We start from the raw sequence: 23,804 nt of genomic DNA, 5'->3' as shown, positions 1-23,804 counted from the left end.
ATAAATATTTTCCCTTCAGCTATTTATGGAATCCACAGTTCTTTGAATTTTTTTAACTATTTGAATTCATTTAAAAATTATAAAGTGTAGCTTCACCAATTGTGTTTGGGGATCTACTTTGGATGAGATGATGTTTCTCTCTGCCCTTGTTGCTGCTTACTGGAAAGAATTTAACTGTTTTAGATAGTGATAAAAGTAAATGTAAATGTCTTAGGTGTTTAGAATGGGTTAGGCTAGGAAGGCTGGACTGTCGGAACCTGGGGGTTAGTATTGCGAACACCCCTCTCCAGCCGATTCAGATGCCAGTGTCTCTGCCCTAGGGAGTATGGACTGTAATGAGATTATATTTACCTAGTTGTCCATAATGCTGTTCCTCTAACTCATCATGGACCGTTTAGCGTACAGCTGCCAAGTAACCGAGTCTCGTTAATACTCTGCAGAAGTTACGTACTTTACTGTTGCCTTTTGTCGCTCCTCTCGCCTTCCACCCTGAGAGAAATTCTTTTCTTTTGAAATGATGGAAACACATGTAAATAAGAATGGCGATCCCCCAAGTTGAAAAATTTTATGTTATTCACATATCTCCAACTGCTGTTCGTCACATTTCTGAAGCTCCAAAGGCAAACAAAGTGCTGAGTGGGAAATCATATTTCTAGCGGTAGCTAAGAACTGTGATTGAATAGGCCATGCTTTCTCATGGTCCATTCGTCTAGCGTGGGGTTTTCTGTGGCTGCCACCTATGGGAGGGAGCTGTTGCTTTCATCTAGGATGTCTAGAATTTTCCCTTTCCCTGCCTGGACCACTTCCCACCTAAATCTGTAGGACTGCTTCCTACCTGTAATCTGTAGGTCACATAGTGTCTTTCAAATACTTGTTGGTGGTATTATTATTATTATTATTATTATTATTGGAGACAATCTTGGGAACAAACTCTAGGAAGAAGTCGGGGTTCTGTCATGCAGCTTAGGCTGGGGGATGCTCGTGTGTCTCCCTGTGGCACAGCTTCAGTGCACTCACCAGTGTTCTCCATGCTTCTTTTCATTCTTCTCCGGCTGCCCCATCACCCTCTGCTGTCCCCCACCCTTGGGGTCGCTGTTCTTCCTCCCAGCTCTTACTGCACGCCAGAGCTTCTCAAGAAGTGGGTTCCTAAACAGCCAGCACTTTCCTTTCTGGGTCTCCTGTCTGCCCCCGTTTCATGTCTGTGTTGGTTTGCTCAGCTGTCATCAAATGCCACCGACTGTGTGGCTTAAACAGCAGACACGTGTTTTCTCACAGTTCCGTGGACTACACGTCCAAGACCAAAGTGTCACGGGTTTGGTTTCCCCTGAGACTTGCTCCTTGTCTTGCAGGCGGTGCCTCCTCACTGCCTTCCCTCTCTGTGTCCTTGTCCTAGTCTCCTCTTAAAAGGACACTGGCCATATTGGCTTAGGACCCACCCTGATGACCCTATTTTAACTGAAGTATCTCTTTAAAAACCCTGTCTCCAGATACAGTCATACTCCGAGGTGCTGGGAATTAGGGCTACAACGTAGGAATTTGGGGGGCACACAGTTCTGCCCGTGACCATGCCTTTCTCATCACAGTCAACAGAATGCCCGTTTCCCTGAAGAGAGTCTCCTCTGAAAGAACCTTACTGGCAACCCAGAGCTGTATCTCCAGGGTCTGGGAACACATGAGAGTGCCCTGTGTTTGTCTGCACTCCTGCTTTCTCCCACTTTCTCCTCAACTCTTAGATTATATAAAAAGACCCTGTCCTTCGCAACTTTACCCTCCACTTCCATCAGCCCACTCGACTGGCAAGGAATTTCCGCTGGCATGCGTATTAGCTCGTTGGAAGTTCTAATTTACCTTATGTACCCTGTTCTGGTGAGGTCTTCTTGCACTAGCTTCCTTACAGCCCCGCCTTTGTGTTGGGTTGCCTCTTATATGACAGGGCCCCTTCCTAAGAGAGAGCCAGTGAATCATGCAAGTGAGTAAGTTACATCTCAGCAGGGTGCCCATCGGTAGAAGAAAGTCTGTGTTTTAGTATAATAGGAAAAGTCTCTTAAGCAATAACAATACTACATGGGATGGAAGGACTTCATTTATTTTCTGAAATCATTTACATGAAACCTTTTATTCTAAAATATTTCACCAAATTTCAGGATGGCCATTGTTTGAGAAGTCAGACCGCACACCCTAGCCTCACAAGGTAAAATATTTCAAGAAAACAGTCCGACGCAGCAGAATCCCTCTGAGCCTTGAAGTCGGGGTCCCGGCCCCTCGCACTGCTGGGTGGGACTGTGCCTCCGCCGCCGGCCCCTGGGCTCTCTGGCGTCAGCTGTCATCTTCTCTGGTTCCCTCCTCGCTCTCCCTCCGGGACTGTCTGTCGGCCTGGCCCGCCAGCCTCGGCTGTGTGGCTCCTCACCTCGTGCATCCTGGCGTTGAGCTCTGGGCATTTTGCCCCACGCGTGTGACTGTGGAGTCTTAATACAGGTGGTGCGGTGAAACTCATCTCAGTGTCGGTTTTTCGTGAGGCCGTGGGTAGGTGATGTCAGGGTGACTGAAAAGAACTAGATTTGCATCTACTAACAAAGGGTAAAACATTATTCGTTATAAAATAATCAGACGCAAAGTCAGTGCGGTGTCATAGGATCCCAACTCGGATGACTTTACTGTGGATGGATCCAGGCTCAGGGGTGGGAGTGAGTGCACTGGAAGCGATTGTGTAATACGGTATCAATGTTTTAGAAAGGGAACAAAGCAAATGGGAAGCATCTAGTGTGTTGTCTTTTGAAAACTAAGATCCAGAGGTAGAGAGCGTAGTGCGTTTGTCAGGAAGACTGCCACCCTGGACCAAACTGCCTCCAGTGCCCAGGAAGCTCGCTGCTGTTGACAGGTGCGCAACGTACTCTTGCCTGCTTGGCGGATGCTCCCAGCAATTTCCGGTGGGCGAGCCCGAAATCAGATCCAAAGACATCCTTCCCCCAGAGAGTGGGTGATGGGTCGCGTGAACCGTGAGCTCTGAGCGTTTGCAGGAGACAGCAGGCTGTCCAGGCTTTCTCACAGCCCCTCGTCCCTGACCACCATGCCCGCCATGAGTACAAACTGGCATTGGCGACCTGCACCCCTGAGCCCACTCCTCCCTGCCCCTCTTGGGGTATGTCTGTGGCTCCTGCCTCTTGCTGACACACTGACAGCCCAAGTCCACTTCTACAGCTTGTCCACCTACGTATTTTCCCTTCTGGTCTGTGCAACTTGCCCTTGCTGCTTGAAGGCACCACTGGTTAGCATTGACTTTGCAACGGTAGCAGCCACGACCACAGAGACATAGCGCTTCCCTGGGTGCCTGGCCTGCTTATCATGGCTAACATCAGGAAGAACCTGTGCTGACCCGGCTCTACAGGTCAGACAGCAGGCACAGCACATTTGAGTCTCTGACAGAGGCCCGCTGGCCGGTAAGTCACAGGGCTGAAAGCTGAGTCCAGGCCGCCTGGTCCCACAGTCTGTGCCATACTACCGCTCTGCTACTCACTGCTTTCCTGTACTAATCTTATTAGATGACACTGCATCGTTTTTGAAGGCAGTCAACATTTAAAAGTTGTTTAATATTGCCAGTATTTATTGGCCTCTTACAGGGTTTAAAACTACTCTGACTCCCTGTGGTCACGTTACATTTCATCCAGTCGTCCTTTTGCTTAGTGAGCACTTAAGGTTGTGGTGTCCTAGCACTGTGCCAGGTGCTCTGTTCAGTGACAGTCGCAGCAGACGAGACTCCTGGCCTCCTGGAACTTACAGATAAGGGAAAGGACAGATGACACAGAAATTATGTATAATCCAAAGTTGTGGTCAAGGTTACAAAGGGGGAAAAAGTGTGTTACGAGAGAGAAAATAGTAAGAAGCGCATTTCAGTTGCGGAACAAGTGTGGAGGCAAGCTGCGAGGCAGAGCCGTTGGGGTTCGTAAGAGCTGAAGAGGACTGGTGAGGTGTGCAGGAGAAGGTCTCTTGTTTCTGGCAGAGTTACAAACCCTTTTGGTACGGAACATCTAAAAGTTCTGGATACAGTCATTTTAGACTATTTTTAAACATATGACTGAGTTGGTGGGGAGATTTTTAGAAGCCAGAAATTCCGTGAAAAGCTGAATCTCGAGATACAAGTGAATTCTAAAACTGTGTTTGTTCTTTGGGCACTTGCCAGTCCTCGAGATCTACAGCCCAGACCTTGGGCTTTAACAGGCCTCCTTGCGGGAGACAGAGCCCGGGCCTGTAGTTGGCTGCTCTGCCAGTAGGGAGCTGGGGGAAGCCCATCTCCTCCATGGCCGTTAACTGCTCGTCTGGGGCTTGGTGCTCTAGTGAATGGGAGCTGCACCCGTCAGTTATGTTCTTTTAGGTGAAAGTATATGTCACGGTGGAAAGAGAAAAGAAACACAGAAACCCTCTGGGCAGAGGAAACACTAAGCGGGAAGTCCCTTAGGCAGGAAGGCCGTTGACCTTTCCAAGTCGCTGATGGCTGGTGCAGAGTGAGCAGAGTCAGCGCTGGCAAGTGAGGCTGGAGATCCCTCTGATCCAGGGACCAGAGGTTCTGGGGACGCTCACAGGCCTTGCTTGGGATTTTCTATTTTATCCTAAGTGCAATGCAGATCTTTTAAAGGGCTTTCAAAACATTACCTGACTTCTATGAAAAACAATAGATTGAGAAAAATGAAATATAGCTACTCTAAAGGTAGAAGGAAAGAAAACAAAACTAAAGAGGCATAAAAATATTTTTGTGTAGTTGAACTCATCTTTGGATAAGGCTGTGTATAATAATAATGAAAATTTACTTTTCACAGGCTATATCCATCTCATAGTAAATTTCATGGGGAGGGAAATCTGTTAAGTAGTAGAATTTACTGGAATAAGTACAAGGTCTGTCCAGAAGGTAGCCAGCCATGTAATACGAAAAATAGAGGCATTTATTGATGAACATACAAGGTACAAGAAACACTGTACATAGGACAATGACACCTCAGTCCCCTTCAAAGTAGGCACCTGGGACCTCACACAGTTCTCCCAATCACCATCAGCTGCCCCATCGTATTTTCCTGAATCTCCTAGATGGTCTGAAATCTCCCTTTCAAAGGTTATTTTAGTTTTGGGAAAAGCCAGAAGTTTACAGGATGCCCAATCTGGGCTGTAGGAGGGCTAAGTCACCGGGTGATTGGATGTTTCACCGAAAAGCTGTGCACAAGACGTGATGCATGAGTGTACGCATTGTTGTGCTGAAGCTGCCAATCACCAGGTGCCCATAGCTGCGGCCTTCTGAATCATCCCATCTTCCATGGAGGAATGGGCAAGCTTAACACAAAATCTGATGGAGATTCATTGCTCTAGTTGCTCGGTCATTTTGAATGTGACGGCCACACAGTACACACGCTCACTCAGTTGTGCCTACTACCCCCACTGACTAGTACAGTGAAGTCGTCATTGTTCACACATGTGCATTCCAGTCCACTCTCATTGGCTGCCAGGTTGCATCAGTATTGTGCAAACCGTTCTCGTTATATTAACAATGGCTGTACTTTTTCTGAACAGACCTCATTTATACAGACCTCATTTAAATTTGCATCATTAGGATGCAAGAGATGAGTACATTTGCAGATAAAGTATAATATTCTGGGAAAAACCCTGTGGCAGAAATCGGCTGATTATTCACCAAACCTGTTTTTCTTTTTTCCTTCTAACATAACTGGACTAGATCTCCCAGCCTCCTCTGCAGTTAGGTATAGTCACATGACTGAGTCTGGCAGGGGCATGAGAGTAAAAGTGATACGCATTTCTCCTTGTAGTTTGGCTGTTTTCCCATGTAGCTTCCATGCCCTGTATCTCTTGTGCCACCTGGGTATTGCATTCCAAAGCGACCTTGGAGACCACATGTTGAAGGCGATAGGATCTCCGTCAGTCAGAGTTCTAAACGACGGTGTCGTTCAGAATCCCCAACACCACCCACTTGCTAGCTGAAACTCCCATGAAAAAAAATAAACTAGTATTATTTTAAATCACCAATATTCTGTGATTTTACTATATCAGCAGCCAGCATCATGTTAACAGATGTTCATTTTCTCTCAGGATGCTACCAAGGACCTAATTTCATTCTCACTCAGTTCTTTTGTCATCTTCCCTGTGTACACACTTGCTGTCATGTGTGACCAGGCAACTCGAGTGAATTAGGGTGTCAGGGTATTTGTACGTGGAGTAAGGGGATTTGATGTGCTGAGGCATGAGAGGAGCTGGGGGATCTAATCGCTCCCCATTCTCCGTATAAGATAAGCCTTCCTCTCCTCCCGTTTGGGCCAGGATGCACTTCAACGCTTTCTGCTCCTGCAGCTCCTTGTTCCCCCTGCTCACCCCGCCCTCATGCGGAGCGGACTTGATGAAGACCTCCATCGCCTCTCACTGCCCCGCCCAGTTTAACATTTATATGTGATTAAATTTACACACTGGGATGTAAAAGTCACCAAACCAACACTGAGAAATAGCTTTTCTTTATACATCCAATAATAGATGTGACAGGATTCCTCATAGCAAACACTTTTGGGACAGATAGAAAATGTGTCAGAAGATTGCTTTTCTCTGACTAGACACCTTGAAACCAGAACGACCCTGTGTAAACCTTTGGCCAGCGGGTCAGCGAGTTAGATGTGAGCCTACATTGTTTTCTTCTCCATTATCAGTCTGTTTGTCATGCTGGACCTTATGACTCCTTTTGAGGGAAGGTAGTGAGAAAATTCAGCTTTTTATTAAACATTAGGGGTTGAGAGGGGGGAACCTTACCATGTTGTACTAGCAAAGACCTTTCATTGCAAAAAGTGAGATGATTCCTTTAGGAAACTGTAAATTACAGAAGGGAATTATGACCAAGAATATGTTTTGGATGAGTAGATGCCAAATGCCTATCTCACTAGATGATTACTATTCTAAATATTTTTCCATTAGCTAGTTTCAGCTCAGGAAGTGAATTAGACCTTTAATGGCCAAAGCAACCAGGAAATGAATGATATATTTATAGATTCCACCGGTGAATTTGAAATAAAACTTCTTGCCTATTAAAAATTCTGACTGCAATATTCACTGTAAATGCTTTTTTAAAAATGTGTTTCACTGCTTTTCACTGCTTTTTTGAACTTCTGTACCGTTTTAACAAAGGGCGGTGCATTGCTGAAGGGGACTGAAAGGAGAAGGGGCCGGGGGCTGCCGGCGGAAGTACGGGAAGGTGACTGTGGGGTGGACCGGAAGTGCTGGTAGGCGGGCTGTAGAGGGGGCCCCTGTACGAGTGCAAGTTGCTTTTACGAAGGGGGAGTTTGTGCCCTGCTTCCAGGCAGATAGGGAGGGGGCAGGGGCCTCCTACAGAGTCTGCTTCTTCTCAGCTGTCTTCGCCCAAAGTAATCCTGTGTCCGAGCGGCAGAGTTCAGGGTGGCATGTGTTGATCCCCTTCAGAAACACGAGAATCTGAAAACCCTTTGGGACCCTCCTGTCTTTCAAAACCATGGATACTGCTGTATAAAACTGATGGATGGTGTCAAATAGTATGTATTCCAACACATAAATAATACTGATACATCAGCAATACCTATAACAGTGGGACACCACAGGTGCTTTGCCGTTAACTTATTTGTGGCTTTCTAATTTTAAGAATATTTAATACCAAACCATCAAGTTGTATACCTTCGATAAGTATAATTTTTGTCAGTTATCCATCGATAAAGCTAAAATGTAAAGAATATTTAAATGTTCTGTTTGTAATCTATGAAGCAAAGACCTTGTCCAAGTAAGAAAAAAAGTCCACAGATATTAATCAATGACTCATGAATTGATCCTTTTCAGTAGGGTCTGAGGCAACATCAGCAGAGTCTGAAAACGTAGACATTATTTTTTAAAAGTGTAATGGTTAAAGGTCAATTTGGGGTATTTTTTTAAAACCTCATAATTTTAATTCACTCTATGTGCATGGTCTTCAACACAGGGCAGTCTTCAGCATTTGGCAGTGTCCGGAAACCTGGGGCTGTCACAGCCTTGGGGGATGGGTACTACTGGTATCTGGGGTGCAGAGGCTGGTGACGGTGTCAACATCTTCAGATTCACAGGACAGCTCCCTACACCAGTAAAATTGCTCACCCCCAAATGTAAATAGTACCAACTTGAGAGACTTTTCTACTTGTGACTCCGTGGCTCAACATAAGAGTTCTAGAATTGGAGTGTCTGCTCATGTTTAATTCTGGTAGGTCTTGAGAACAAAATGAAGGGCATTAAACTCACCTATCGGCCACGCATCTCATTGCAAACTGCGTGCTTATCCGTGGCCTCTGCCCTCACTCAGACAGTTAGACTTTCACAGTGGATCCTGGAGTTGGGTTGGGGGCCTGGTGACTACTGTGGGAAAACAAGCAGAGGCGGCACCGAAAGGGGCCCACCGGCTGGTGTGGTGTCTGCACTGAGCAGGCGTGAAGAGTGAGGGCTTCTTTCGCAGATAGCAGTTCTCTCGTCGTGCTTCAGAGCGGAGTCATGGCCTGGGAAGCCAAACTGAGCCGTTTGACCCAGTGCCGTTGTTCTAAAATGAAACGAGAAGCTGCCCAATTCTCGGTGTTTTGGATGCAGAACCGATGCAGGCATGACTACAACCCACGCCCACACCCTCTCTTCATGAGGACACTCCCCACACTTCTAGGTCCTTTTCGTGGGCTCATCTAGTAAAGTTGCCCCTCATGAGCCCCTGCGTTAGGCTTTGCTCGATGTGGACTTTAAGAAAACTCAGGGAGGTCCTGACCTGTGTGGCTCAATTGGTTGAGTGTCAGCCTGCAAAGCGAAAGGTCACAGGTTCGATTCCCAGTCGGGGCACATGGCTGGGTTGCGGGTTCAGCCCCTGATTGGGGTGCATATGAGAAGCATCCTAGCCATGTTCCTCTCCCTCTTTCTCCCTCCCTTCTCCTCTCTCTAAAAATAAATTTTTAAAAAATTTTTAAAGGAGAAAACCTGGGGAAGAATTGACTCTGTGAATGAGGGATTGGCCGTTGGAACCCTACACCATTTACACAACTTGGAACATAGTCTTAAAGTGGGGGAGGGGAGAAATGCAGGGGGTGGGGTGGGGAATTTTCCTCCCTGAGTCCTCAGAACGATGGAACTGTATTCCACGTCCTGTCGTTCCTTCCCCACAACAGTTGAAATTCTGGAGTAATTTTCCTTTCAGTTGTTTACCTTTTTCCTTTGAGAAAAAGTTTCCATTCTTACACCCGCTGGATTAAACAGCACTCCTCTTAACTCATGGAGTCAATGGAGTAATTAATAATCTGTAAAAAGAGTTGTTCCACAGTGTTGACACTAAAGAACACAGTTTTCAGGGATCCAGTACTTTCAGCAATGTCATCAGCTATAGCCTCGTTATATAATTTCATGTTATATTAAGGGAAAACCCAAAATACTACCACAGGTAGGGACATCCTGGAACTAGGTGTGTGGGGAAGAGGACTGTTAGAGGAGGGAGAGCGACAGAGAGCACTGCTGGTGGCAGTAGCGGGACTGTCCTGACCTGGTGTAATTTGAGGTATTCAGATCAGGCCGTCGAGCGCAGCGGCTGGCATGAGGATCACTGTTGAAACATCAGTGTCCCAACGTGCGCCTCGCTCCGTGCGAGCGGAAGCGACATGTTTGGCCGCCACGGCAAGTCCCCGAACCTCTCTCACAGCCTCATTAGCAAGTTAATGCTTTCCCTTTTTGCTTTTCAAATGCCATTCCGTAATTTTACTTTCAATTTATCTTTTTCTGAAAACCTGCTAATTCCACGTGCTTTAGCCCTACAGAAGAGAATGTTGCTTAGCAACTGCCAAAATAACTAATAAGCCTATATCCAGTAGAGGCTTGAAGGACTTATTTTAAATTTATATATATCTTTATTGACCATTAAAACCAAGCGGAAGTTGTTTCACTTTGAGTTTATTCTAATTTCTGCATTTTAAAAATTCATATATGGGCTGTCTATAGCAAAAACAAAACCACATCAAAACAAAAAACAGTATATTTTCTAAGAACAAAATAAACTGATGGACAAAATTGAAACCGAGGCCTGGACACATGGAACAGACGGACAGCTGTCAGAGGGGAGGGCTTTGGGGGCTCAGTAAAAGAAGGTGAAGGAATGAAGCAGAGAAACGTGTGTGTATAACCCCGGAGACGCACATGACAGTATGGTGAGAGCCGAGGGCAGGGGCTGGGGGAGGGGGCAGAGGGGGAATAAATGGGGACGGAAAGAGACTTGGCTTTGGGCGGCCGGTGCGCCGTGCGGTGTGCAGATGGTGTCTGGATGGGCTGTGCACCGGAAACCCGTGTGGTTGTATTAACCAGCGTCACCCCGATGCATTCGATGAGAAGGGAAAGACGGCGTATTTACCATGGGTGTCTCTTTTCTCCCATCATTCTGGTGGTAACAGCGCTCTGTGTTCATTATTTGCTTTAGTTATTTTCTTCCAGCAGAAGACCCTGTCAGTGGCATACTCGGGGTGGGGAAATGTGTTCTAATTCACTGAGTACGCAGTCCTACGATATTGCTTTTTTAATGCGAAGAAATTATTTTCTGTAGAAGAAGCAGATTAGAGTTTTAGGCGAGGGGAAGACTTCGCGATGACACTGAAACGGTTGCTGTTTACCTGTAAAGGTTTTAATCTGGGGCTGTTGACCCAGAAAGTACATGAGAAGGGTCATGAGAGCCTTTAAGGGCTTCGGGGCGGGAAATGGTGCCGTCAGTGCTGCAGTGTCCCGGTGGGCCCCCTGTCACTTCGTCTCGGCACACGGTCACTGTCACAGGTTTCAGCGTGCCTGCTCTGACGTGCAGAACTTCATCGTCATCTGATCTCAGACCCGTTTTCTTCACTGTGCTCTGTTCAAACGCCCTGGGGTAGCGACACAACACCCGTGAGCGTGCTTGCTGCCGCCTCGGCACGCTGTGCTGCTGTGAGGTCGAAGGCCCCGTCTGCAGATGCGTCAGCGGCGAGAGAGCACGGGCGCTCGCGGGAGCAGCGCGCGGCCGTCTGCACTGAAGAGCAGCTGTGCTGCTGCTCTCAGAGACCCTCCGTCTCGGGGAGGAGCTGCCTTACGGTGGCCGCTCTGGAGGTCGGCCTCACACGGGCTTCGGGCAGGTTTATAGCTTGTGTTCTTTCACAGTAAAGGGTTCCTGGGATATTGTCTTGTCTAATGGTCAATTACCCGCTCTCCATTATCAGAGGTATTTTTTTATGGAATATCCTCAGTAAGATGTTACCCTAACATAAAGTATTTTTAAAGCAATATTGAAATACTGATAGCTATAACCATAATAGAATCAGTATCTACAGTGGACTAATATAGGAGTAATCTATAAACTTTGATCTGTATAAGCCATGCGTACCGTGTTCCTATCTCATTTATATGGTCAGCCCTTGTGTAAAGAAGTCAGTGAGAAAGAACTGGAGTCGAGTTTGAGGTGTGTGTGAAGATGTGCACTTAGGAGGGTATCTGATACAAATATGGTGTGGACTGCACAGTCACATAGTTTAGGACAAAAATGATCTTTTAAGAGAGGTATGTTTGAGAGATAATGGGGGAAGAACGGAAAGAAGAAAAAAACGTTATTGTTGAAGTTCTAACTCTTTGCATAACAACATGTTAGTATTAAGAGCATGTGTCTTAATGCTAAGTTCAGTTTTTCCAGGGCAAAAGAAAGCCACAAGATTGTTATCAGTGAATAAAATGGTAAAAGCTGCCAGTGATTCATGCTTCAATTTCGCATTTCAAATGCAGATGAGCACATGCATTTTGTTCTTTATAAAGCGTAATACTAGAACTTTCTGCCAACTTTATGAGCCAGTTTTCCTGTGACATTCACTTAGGCAGCTCTCCTCCATACACGGAACAGAAAACTGAAGGTATGGATAAAACATTTGATAACAGCCCTGGCGGGGTGGCTCAGTAGGGTAGAGCAGCGTCCCCATACGCCAAGGTTGCAGGTTTGATCCCTGGTCAGGGCATGTACAGGAGTCAGCCAGTGCGTGCCCGGATTGGTGGGAAACAAACCAGTGTTTCTCCCTGTCCCTCCCTTCACCTCTCTCTCTAAAATCAGTTTTAAAAACATTTGATAAACTCTCAAATACTGAAACTATTATTTACTTTAGCTCTTAATTTAACTTATTCCCATTGCCTAGTTGTTTGACAGAGATGAGCACATGCAGCATCCATCAGTCAGTCGTTAACTGGAGCTTCCCTTTGTGCCCGATCTTTGTGTTCTCCGGGATGAAGATACCAGTGAGCAGTGAAGTGTCAGAGGAACTACTTGGCCATTAGGAGAAGCAAAAGGAGTTGTTACTTACAAAAATTTAAATTCTCTGCAAATTTTTATTATTTAATACATATTTTATTCCATTTTACTACTTACTTATGCAAATTTGCTAATATATATGAGCATTACCCTACTCTCAGCTTTCTGTTTTACATTGAAAGGGCTCCAGCAAACCTCCCGAATATACCACTTTGGCATGTGGACAGTCTGAGCTAAAGGCAGTGACAACCCAGCAAGAAAAACTTCCACCTGTCCTCTAACCATCCCAGGGAGAGAGCCATTACCAGAGATCACGCTTTATCTCAGTGATCATTGTGTGCGCAGGACAAGCATCTAATTAGCAAGCCATCTGCTCTTCTTACCATCCTGTGGATTACCATAGTTTGCTGTGTATCATGCACACTTTTTTGGCCCAGATTCTTGAGGGAAAAATAAGGGTGCACATTATAGATGGGTAGTACTAAACCATGGATATGCCTTATACGTGGCAAAATACGGTATCTCCTTCCCTTTGAAGCTCCAGTGGGTTATTCCGTTTCTCAGGGCAGGTGGTTCATAAGCCTCAGCTGCCCAGCTTGCCCTCAGTCCCTGTCTATGTGGCCCCTGTACGCACACAATTAAATTTGGTTTTCTCCTGTTAGTTTGTTTTATGGCAATTTAATTATCAGACTAGCCAAAAGAAGAGTAGAAAATGAATTTTTTCCCCTATACCATCATTTTAATAATAGAAAAATGTCATTTATTTTAGTATTACAAATCATAATCTCATGTTGTATTTCATGCTTACGATTCTCCACAAATGCATGCTAAGTAAATAAGTAAGAACATGAAACAATAGCTGTTTAGCAGGTTTGAACACTTTAAATTTATATTTAAGAAGTATATTGACTATTTTAATATAGAATCATTGAGACAACATAATAAAGAATGAGTAACTAGCAATTTTAGAAATTGACAGATAACTGCTTGTTTTGCCCTTCATTCTTTATGTATCTTGGGTTACTTGGTGAATAGGCCTTTTTCACCTGGCCATTTGAAAGTTTTCTTAGATCTCTAATGGACATTTTCAATATGAAAGATGTATTACAGAATGTGTGTGTCCTTAGGTCTAAATATGGTCATCATATTAAAATCTGTGACTTTAAGTAAACCCCTGGGGAGCTATTAGGCAGTAACATTATTTCTTAAGTTCATGCTTAATTTGAAGAATAATCAAAGCATAAGGATTTTAGCTGTTTTTATGATCTTCATGATATTGGAGAGAGATCCTCTATGATGATACGTTATGACCATTTTTAGACCTGAAATGACCAGTTTGGGGGATAGTATTTTAAACTGAACATACAAAATAAACTCCCATTGAAACGAGTGAAAGGAGAATGCTCAGGGCAATGCCAACTGCTGCTACCGTGGCCACTGTCTGGAAATGAGGACCTTTTTATTATTTGACTAGGAGCCAATTAAGCAATTCACTATTGCTCACAAAGTAAATAACAAGCCCGTTTTTAACACGATAGAAGCCACCGTTGGCAGATAATTCAAGGAAGGCTGCCTCCCCAGTCCACTGATACTTCCCATTGTAGCAGGTTGTAAACACGTGCACCGCACTCATCATCAGTTTGCCTTCGGGCTTGTCTTCTTCATTGTACTTGCAAATACCTTCTTAATAGTACTGCTAGATGCAGTGTGACATTTTAGCTCATATTTTAAGTATAAAAGAACATAGGCAGTATAATAAGAAGAACAGAGTTCAGCTTTAGAAGTTGAAAAGCGTCTATTTCAGGATCTCTAAATGCATTTTCCTTTCTTTCCTCTAGCAGTCATCTTATAATGTACCTGTGGTCAGTGGGGGGGGGCCAAGACCCAGAGCCTTGGTGATCACACATTTCAGTTTTAGTTATGGCTCAGAGTCACAGCGAGTGATACGACCTTAAATTACTGAAACTCTCTGCTAGGGCAGTGGTTTTCTCTTCTGTAAAATGGGGATGATAAAACTAGCTTCACTGTATTGTAAAAACCAAAAGAGATAATGTAGTAAAGGCTCCGCCCCGGCACAGTAGAAGTTAAATGTATTACTGCTCTCCTCCTTCCCCTCCACCCCTACTTCAGCTCAGTTGATGTCTTTGAAATGCAGCGCATTACAGTTTTATTAGTCAGTTCTAAGCTTCCAGATAAGCTGCTGCTGTTAACCATTGCGTAAGATATTTCTTTGGACTCTAAAATACAAATAAATAGTGGAAAATCTTATTCTAGTACAATTATTAAGGAAGGATTATGAATGTCACATGCTAGCACAGAGTGTCCGTGCTCGTTGCTCAGGTTACAGCAGACGAGTGTCATTGTACGACAAATGCTCTCCTTGTTCCCTGTTCTTGTCACAGTGGCTCCATTTAATGAGAGGCGGTTGATTAAACTGTTTGCATTGCCGGCCGGAAACCCGAGAGGGTGGCCGAACTGGAGGAAATCCCCTCCCACGCACACGCATCGTTAACCTGGTCCCTCCTCGAACCCGTCTCGGTGATTTCTGATGGAAACACTCGTGCAAATCACCACGTTGCTCCCGGATAAAACCAGAGCTCTGCAGGGATTTCATCGCTCAGGGAAAACTGGCGGAGGCTGGGAGTCGTGCTACCTTCTGTTTCTCCCTCCTGGGTCTGTGTGTGCGCCGTGGACCGGGCAGCAGCGAAGGGAGGCCTGAGCTTGTTCTCGCACACCGAGGACACTGCCCGCCCCCGCCGGGTCCGTTCCCGAAGAAGCTGTTCCAGCTGCTCTTCGGTTTCTGGCACACGGTCCTGCCCCTTCAGATGTAGTTTTCATCAATATTGATCATTACAGCAATAACATGAATCAAACACTTCCTAGAACCAGGCAGCTTCCTGAGGGCTTTTGTACGCATTATCTTATTATTCCTCATAATAGCAACAGTGTTTTGATTTCCCCTTTTTATGGATGAGAAAACCAAGGGTGAGGCAGCTAGTATGTGGCAGAGTCAAGTATGAGGCCAGGCTATTCTGAACTCTGGGCCCACGCGTTGATTCGCACACCGTGTGTCCTTCCTCCATGGGCAGAGCTGGAGGCTGGACGGGCAGACACCCTGTAGTCCTTCATGGCTGCCCCTCGCCTACACACAGGGTAGTCCCAGTTTGTTGACCTGCCATTTGAAACCTACCCCGGGCTGATTCCAATCTCCCCTCGAAACCTTATCTCCCACTGCACCCAACGGCAGCTCGCCAGCCTGGCCCTGCTCGGTTCACTCGCCCTGTAAACAGGGTGTCCCTCTGCCTGTCCCAACCCAGTCCAGCGTCTCCATGAAGACTCTCCTTCTGTCACCGTCCTGGTTTCACGTCTCACTGCACTCCGTGGCAGACACAGGTCCTTGTGGTCTCTAGGCCGTGTCTCCGTGGAGGAGACACCAGTGTTTCAGAAGCAGGAGTGCCCGGCACTTGCCGGTTCTCAGTGTACGTGTGCCGGCTTCCTCCGTCGTCCTTTGGTGATGGGGGTATGCACTTCGGAGCCGGGCGTAGCTGGTTTTGAATTCTGTTGGCTCTGTTTCCAGCTGTGAGAATTGAAACAAATCGCCAAACTTCTCCACACTTTGGTTACCATGGCCATAAAATGGATAATTACAGTACCTAGCTCATTGACTGATTATGAAGATTAAATGAGATTCTGTGTTTAGGACATAGTGAATGCTTACTAAAGTGCATTGTTAATGTAAAAGAATTTTCTGGGCATATTAGTCATTATTATGTTGCTATATTACAAATTTGAAGCATCCCTCATGTATATAACAGGCATTTAGTAAATGCTGTTGGTTTTTATAAACTGAGATATAATTCATAGGCCATCAAATTGATTGTTTAAAAATCTTTTTAATGTATTGATTTGAGAGAGAGAGAGAGATTGATTTGTTGTCCTTATTGTTCCACTTATTTATGCCTTCACTGGTTGACTCTTGTACGTGCCCTGACAGAGGATCCAACCTGCAACCTTGGTGCATCAGGGTGATGCCCTGCCCAGCCAGGACAGATTCATCAAGTGTCCGCTGCAGGGTTTTCGCCAGGTCTGCCCCTGCAGACTGTCGTGTGTGACTCGCTGCAGGGGCCTGAGCACCCACTGGGAAGGGAAATGTCTCGGGTGGGCTCCCCGGCCCTACGGGGAGAACGTGAGATAAACGAACATTTGAATGACAACTAGTTCACACTTTTTTGCTGGTCCCTAAACCTGTCTTCTAGATCTTGTGGGGGGTGGGGGAGGAATCTAAAATGCCATCCTTCTGGCTTGGTTTGGTTTGGTTGTTACTAAAGTTTTTTTTAATTACTGAATGCTTTAGAAATTAGGTAAATTTATTTGTAATGGCAGTTCAGTTGTGTATTCTGCTCAAAATGAAACAAGAGGAAGCATTACGTGTATTTTCAGATGTGTCAGAAACCATCCTCATTTTGGATGATAGCAAGTATCAGTGAGTGCTTAGCAGCCCTTGAAACACTTGCTCGGTTAGGCAAAGTTTAAGCAAATGTGTTGTGTTTAAAAACAAAATTCAGCCCTGGCTGGCGTAGCTCAGTAGATTGAGTGCGGTCTGCAAACCAAAGTGTCGCAGGTTCGATTCCCAGTCAGGGCACATGCCTGGGTTGCAGGTCATAACCCCCAGCAACCGCACATTGATGTTTCTCTTTCTCTCTCTTTCTCCCTCCCTTCCCTCTCTAAAAATAAATAAAATCTTAAAAAAAAATTCAACTCAGTGAATTTGAAAGATGTTACTGGCTTTATTTAAGGATTCCTGAATCAGGCACCATCCAGCCTGGCCCACAGGAAGGAGCCCCAAGGACTGTCAACAGTGAAGGACTCTCTTAAGAAGAAGGGAGCGGGACAAGGAAGATGCACTAGGCAGAATGGCGGGTCGGTGATGCCAGGCCGCTGTCTCTTCGGAGGGGACGGCTGGGTCCATCAGGCAGCTAGCTGGCCTCACCCTTGCCGGTTGGGTGATTCCTGATGGATGGGTCCAAGATTCCACTCCTGGGAGAGTGGAAATTGTAAGGAAGCCTCTGGCGAGGTGGGCTTGGGCTTGGCATGAACACCTCTGTTTTGGGCCCTGTTGTCTTGTTTTCGGGACACCTGGCTGTTGGATTGGGAGGTACAAAGGAGGTAACAGTTACATTGTGAAAGGGTTACAGCTACTCTTTCGGGGGCGGAATCTGCCTCACTCCCTTCTTTGTAGTGAGATGCAAATGAGGAAGTAATACACCCAGTGTAACTGCTAAGTATTTATGGCCCACTGGGTTGGTTTTTTTTTTTAGTTTAACTCCAGGGAATTATTTTAAGAATCTGTTTTTTATGAGGTTTTGAATTTGCCTAGCAGTTGCTAGGAAAGATAGGAAAGATAATGAGCTGAATGGCCGGAATTTGATGTAGAATAATGGTTTTCTGTATTTACCTTTGCATGATTTTAAAGAGAACTCAGATTTCACTTATCTTTTACTGTTTGCTTTTTTTCTTCCTCTGTAAAATCTCAGTGTGTGTTACTGAGCTTTTCTGAAATCCAAATATTCTGAAAAGCTTTCTTCTATTGGTACTTCTATGGTTTCTCATTCTCATCTTGCTTTATCTTTGGGTTTTATAATGTGCACTCCTGAGTGTAAATAGAAACCTACTTGGAATATCGGTTTTCTGTGATTAACAAAGTACTTGTAGAATTTTGTCTTTCTTACAGTTTTTAATGTCTGTGTTGATACCACGAACATTTTGTAATGATCCCTTAATATTGAGTCACTTATCCTTCATGAATATTTATTTTAAATTATTTAGGAAGATGTGTAAATACAGTCACTTATGGTGATTATTACTGGCCATGTCGGCTTTCAGTTCTTGAGTTCAGCAAAGAAAGAATTCAGACCCAAGAACTGCAGAGCGAGAGGAAGTTTATGTAGCATTCAGATTGCAAGTACACTCGCAGAGAAGATTTGAGCACACTGCTCAGACGGTTGCCTTGGCCTTTAGAAAGTGTGTCACAGAGGCAGAAAAAGTGAGCCCGCTGGGCTGCGTGGACGCAGGAAACAAGTTGCAGAGGCTAAAGGAAGGACCCTGGAGCCAGGTTCAGGGGTTAACCTGAGATGGGCCCCCCTCCCATTGCTCCCCTGCTTGCAGGCCTCAGGGAAACCCTCAGAGCTTCAGAGAAAGGAAAGCTGAACGCCTGAAGAAAGAGGGCGTGAGCCTGCTCTCGCCAGAGGGCATTCCCTGGGTCCTTTGTCTGAGAGGTTTTTATCTGCTTTTTAAAGTTAGGAATTTAAGGGGAGGATCTCAATAGAATATTCCTCAGCTTTCCAGGTGTGGTCTTTCATATGCTGATTCACCAAAATGAGCATATAGGGTCAGGGTCAGGGTCTCCACTGATTGGTCAGCACTGGGGGTCACTGGTCATTGCCTCTGGTCCCGATGCCAGCTCTGACATTGCTTGGTCTGGTCGTGCTGCTTTTCTGGGCCTGGAGCTGAAACCCACTTACCTGAGGCCTAGGTGTTATCTCTAGTTTGACAAAACTGTCTCTTTGGTCAACAGACTGGAGGCTTTGTTCCCGAGATTATTTGATGTTGATCAGAACCTCATTGTCCTGAGGGCGTAATGCCTAAGGGAGTGGTCAGGCGAGGGAGAGGGAGGCAGGTGAGACGGGTGCTGGCTGAGGCCAGTTCGAATCAACTGTCCGTCTCAGCTTCCCCATTCCACTCGCCAGAGAGTTTTCCGGGTTCTCACCACCCTGCCTCAGTTAGACAAGGGCCCCTGGATGGGGAGGAGCGGAGTCTGCACAGGGCTCTGCGTGCCCTTGGGGAGCGCAGAAGCCCGCTCTGCCCTCCAGGCCATGTTCCGTCGCAGTGGCTTTGTCCTCTGTCCCATGCTGCCCTGACTCGGTGGCTGTGTGGATGAGAACATTGGACAAGTGGGATGGAGGAGGCCTCTGCAGCCCCTGCTGTGAGGGGAGGCGATTTTTTTAAGGATGCGTGATTATTTTGTACTGTATTTGCTGGTTTGACTGGTGGGTGAGAAAAGACTACTTCAAAACTGCTTTGCTTTGCTGCGTTTGGGGAGAACAAAAAGAGAAAAACATTCACGTACTATTCAGGTTTTTCTTGTTCTGGCTGCTTCCACATTTGACCCTTGAGGATAAATAAGTCCTCTCTGAAGGCCAGGGATGGTCTTTCAGCCAATACTCATCCGGTACGGCCGGGAATGGTTTGGTCCAAATAATCCTAGCAGTATGCCTCTTGGAGCAAAATCAGCTACCTGAGTAAAACTCTTTCTATGTGAAAAATCTTAAAACAGCACTTAAAAATCACCGGAGAGTTTATGTGTTACAATTTTAACTTAATGTGATCCAGAAGCTTTTGAAAAATTATTTGTAGCTGCTTTGGCCTCTAAATAGAAAGGCTGTAAAGACTGACTAATAAAAAGTGTGACAACTGCCACTGAGCCCTCTTTTATAGGGAAAGAGTTGTTATTCGAAAATCCAGATGAGGGTACCAAGGAGACTGCATTTGTTGAAACACATTGTAGCATCTCCGGGCGTGGTGGGGGGGACCTTCTTAGCATCTGGGAGTAATGTTACCCCTTGTTTTTATTCTGATAGAGATTAAATAGGTATTTCCACCTTCACACCCCCCAAGAAGCCTATTTGGTGGAGGGAAGTGGGATGCTTGTTGCTCTGGACTCTTTCTGAGCTCCCGTGAGAGCCTCCCATCCACTCCATCCCTCTCCATTTGCGTGCCCACCAGGAAATGCCCTGGGACCCACCGCAGGCCACTCCCGCCTGAGCTGGGGACCACCTGAGCTGGGGACCACCTGTTGGTTTCCACTGATGCAAGTGCTGCCTGCTGCCCCTGTAATACACCCAGGCCCCTCCTGGTAACTGTTTGCAGTGAATGGGGTTGTGGGCCCTGCCCCTGGATTTCAGGTGACCGCCCCCCCCAACGCCTCTTTTCAGTGGAGTGGCTTGGTGCGAAGTAGGTGGCTGCAGGAACAGCCCCGGGCGATCACTGGGTCACAGTCCTCCGGGGAGAGGCAGAGGGGCAGCACGGGTGGGTGTCTTGCTGGGGAGGCAGGCTGTGTGCAAACAGGTCTGTGTGCGGAGGCCACTGAAGTCCAGGAGGGGGTTGTAGCTGCTTTTTCTGGGGCTGGAGAAAGTGTTTTCTAGGAAGGAGGAAAAGCCAGTACAAAGATTCAAAGACAGTTTTTCGAATAGATCATCAGTTTTCAAAAGGTATGCTTTCTGTGGGGACCACAGCATACATTTCATTGCATGAGAGGAGAAGCATTTGAATTTCTCCTTTGCAGAGTCTGAAAGCGGGGCAGGGAGGAACGTTTGTTTTAAGGGTGGCAGAAAATGAAGGATGCAAATCAAACTTTTAGGGAGTCCTCCCTTTGGAAGCTGTATGTGCTGTGGCTGGGATGGAGGACCTCTTGGATTTAGGAATAAAATGTTGTTAATCTAGTCAGTGTGGCTAATTAAAACAATCTTTTAAAAGTAATCAGATGCTTCTTAAAAATATCTAATTATTTACCTAAAATGACTGAATTATTTGTAGTTGCTAGCTTCTGCCTGTTTGTGTAATTGTAAAACTATCTTTACAAGCTTTGATTGTTTTTAAAAAAATGTTTTGTACACTCTCAGCCCTGATTCCTTCAATGTCTTATGAGATGAATACACAGCACCGGGAGTATCTGATACTGTTTTCCTGGTCCTTTTTTCCTCGGATTATAAGCGTTTTTCTTAAGCAAGGAAATCGCCCGCTGTTTCACTAACGCGCTCCCTGGGGTGCGTGGACAACTGCTTAGGTGCGGTTACAATTCTCGTTTGCCCCTGGGCGGTTGCCAGCGGGGAGTAGGGCATTGTGGGAAGTCGTTTCTTTACCTTCCACAACAGGTGTCTTTGTCGTGCACCTTAATCAGATACCAGTGTGGAAGCACTGAGTCACCGTCGCAAAGAAAGCTAGGAAAGAAAACGGTGCTGCGAGATACAGCTGAACCCTTCTGGGGCTCGTGAGTGCGTGAAGCGGCGCCCAGAGCCCTCTAACGTGCTTCCGACAGGACAGACCAGAATTCAAAAGGTATGAGCTGCCCGGGCGCCTTGGAATGCCTTGTCTCCTGATGATCATTTCATTTCCACCCGGTTAGTCAGCATTAAGATAAATGTGCTGGAGAAGTTTTTAACGAGATCATGCTTTAAAGACAAAGCTGCATTGTAGGGAGAAAAAAAAATATGCAGTAGAAATGCTTACCAATTCCAACAAGGGTCAAACGCAGTTTGGGGCTGCTTTAACCCTGGGGATTTATTTTCTGTTTAAATAAGCCTATTAGACTTGCTTCTGTTTCCTAGCAATAAGTTTTTTTCCCCTTTCATTGGTGTGTGTTTAATTTAGAATGCCATAGCAGTCACAGAACTCGCCTAATCACATTTAAATGGGAGAACGTACTATGTAAGCAATCGTGTTACTCTAGGTGAAGGTACTTTAGGAAAACAAGGGAAAATAAATGATATTTTTGTTTTCTGGAAAGCAAACGAACTTACTCTACATAACACTGCTATTGGTAATTAGAACGAAAAGGTGCTACCAGTATCTATTTCATTGTAGACAAATTTTGCCAAATTGATTTCTAATTCCAGCAAAAATATTTCTCATTGCGCTGCAGTGTCATATTCTATTAAAAAAGCAGGGAAGACAACAGTTTAATTATAAATATTGGGGCAACAACTTTTGGCGGAGCTTTCTTCTCCCCCCTTTATTTACTTAGTGCTTTTTTCCATGGGATTAGCATACATTGGATTTCCTGGCGGTTTTAAGCAACCTTGTACTGATAATCATGGGCAGCTTCTAGATTTTTCCTCTGGGCACGCTGAGGCTCATTTACACTTGCCACCCGTACTTGGCACCACAGCTATCTGCTGATTTGGATAATTACAAAAAAACCCTTAAGGTTAAAAGTGCAAGATGAAGAGTTTTTTTTTTTTATGGGAGAAAAGCAGTCAGTTTAGAGATGAGACCTTGTGTTGCTTTCTGAATAACAACAGAAAACTAGTTCTCCAAATAAAGAATTCTGTTTAAAGTATTTGTGGGATTATTTTTTTGTGAGTTGAAGGGGAAATGATTATTAATTGACATTGCATCCCTGTCATTTTTATGTTTTGGTATTGGTACTTTTTAACAGAATACTCAGAGAGGGTAAAGGATCTTTTTTCATACTTCAAGAGAAAATTTTTAACTGCACCGAGAATACTAGAAATTCTGAAACAGTAAGGCCACCATTTATTTATTTCCTGTAAATGTGAACAAATAAGCAGTAAGAAAATCCACTTCTCCTTCAAGAGGAAGAATCTTGACATAAAGAATGCTGAGGAAGATAAACTTAAAAAAATTCTAATTACCAAAAGCATAACATAAATCCATTAAAATTTTTTTTCCTATAGGATATTTTTAGTTAAAAAACTTCTTGGTTTCTCCCTTTTGAAATTTAAAGAAGATTTTCAAAAGGTGAATTTTCCAGCTTCTGCGTTAAGAATGCAGAAAGTGTTTACAGTGTATATACTTCCTCCACAGATAAGCGAACTCCCTTGGTTTTCTGCTGGGGTGAGTTGCTAGACAAGCCTGTGACAGCAGCCGCTCTTTCCCCTGTGTTACTCTGTCTGGCTCCCTGGCACTCCACCCCCTCGAACTCAGGTGGGTGTGCGCACTGGCACTGAGCTGCAGTAGGATTTTCCCGGGACGGCCTGGTCTGGAGCTGGGCGGCAGCTGCCGCTGTGGAAAGGCCAGCTGGCAAGATGATGGAAGAAATCTCCATTATGGTAGCCTACGACGCCCATGTGTTCAGCCAGCTGCACGACGAAGACCTCCTCACTAGCCTGGTGGCCATCAGCAAGCCCCGGCCTATGGTAGGTGGTGCCTCGCCCATACTCCGGGGCTGTTGCTCCTCTTCTGACGTGATCGTTACATTCCTGTGGCAGTTGAGGCACAGCTGCCTGGGGACTGAAAGGAAGGAGTGCTCTTGCCTTTGTGTTCCAGGTCGCAGCCAGGGCTACAGGTTTCCAGTGGTTTCTTAGGGAACGAGACACTGGTAGACCTTAGTGGGACATTTCAAGTGTCCTAGGGGTAAGACAGGGGAAAACGCTTTCATCCGTAGGGAGGTCACCGGGGCTTCTGCAGTGCTAAACCTCACTTCGCCCCGCGTGATTGTCTTCCGTGTGCATGCGGCTTCCGGGCTCCCTGCCTTTGCACACGATAATGCAGTCTTTCTGACGCGGGACGTTTTTAGCAGTGGGCCGTGAGGTTGACGCTGAGAATTGAACTACCTAAAAATCAAATAACTGTCAGAGTCTTTACAGTGTTAGTAAGAACTATTACGAAAATAACTTCTAATTTAACCTTAGTTTGGACTTCATATTTGTAACTTTTTTTGGAGTGGGGGGCATTCTCCAAGGGTCTTCGTGTGTATATCCTGGCA

At 45.5% G+C, this 23,804-nt stretch overlaps 1 protein-coding gene across 8 annotated transcripts in view; it reads left to right on the top strand.

The window, feature by feature from the left end:
- The window catches only part of RABGAP1L (RAB GTPase activating protein 1 like), a 454,513-nt gene that overhangs the window by 366,349 nt on the left and 64,360 nt on the right, over nt 1-23,804 (top strand). The window contains exons 1-2 of one of the 8 annotated variants that reach the window (XM_036015480.1): nt 20,467-21,415; nt 23,024-23,235. The exons of 5 other annotated variants lie outside the window; for them this stretch is intronic. In XM_036015480.1, coding sequence (XP_035871373.1) covers nt 23,125-23,235 — 111 coding nt within the window. In that variant the 5' untranslated portion in view covers nt 20,467-21,415; nt 23,024-23,124. Of the gene's footprint in view, nt 1-20,466; nt 21,416-22,783; nt 23,236-23,804 lie in introns of those variants that run through there. 2 more of the 8 variants (XM_028530698.2, XM_036015481.1) reach the window with 2 other exon arrangements.

This window comes from Phyllostomus discolor, chromosome 14, assembly GCF_004126475.2.
Source record: "Phyllostomus discolor isolate MPI-MPIP mPhyDis1 chromosome 14, mPhyDis1.pri.v3, whole genome shotgun sequence".
Lineage (NCBI taxonomy): Eukaryota > Metazoa > Chordata > Mammalia > Chiroptera > Phyllostomidae > Phyllostomus > Phyllostomus discolor.
The sequence above is the reverse complement of the archived record's forward strand: the minus strand, read 5'-3'. Positions and strand labels throughout refer to the sequence as shown.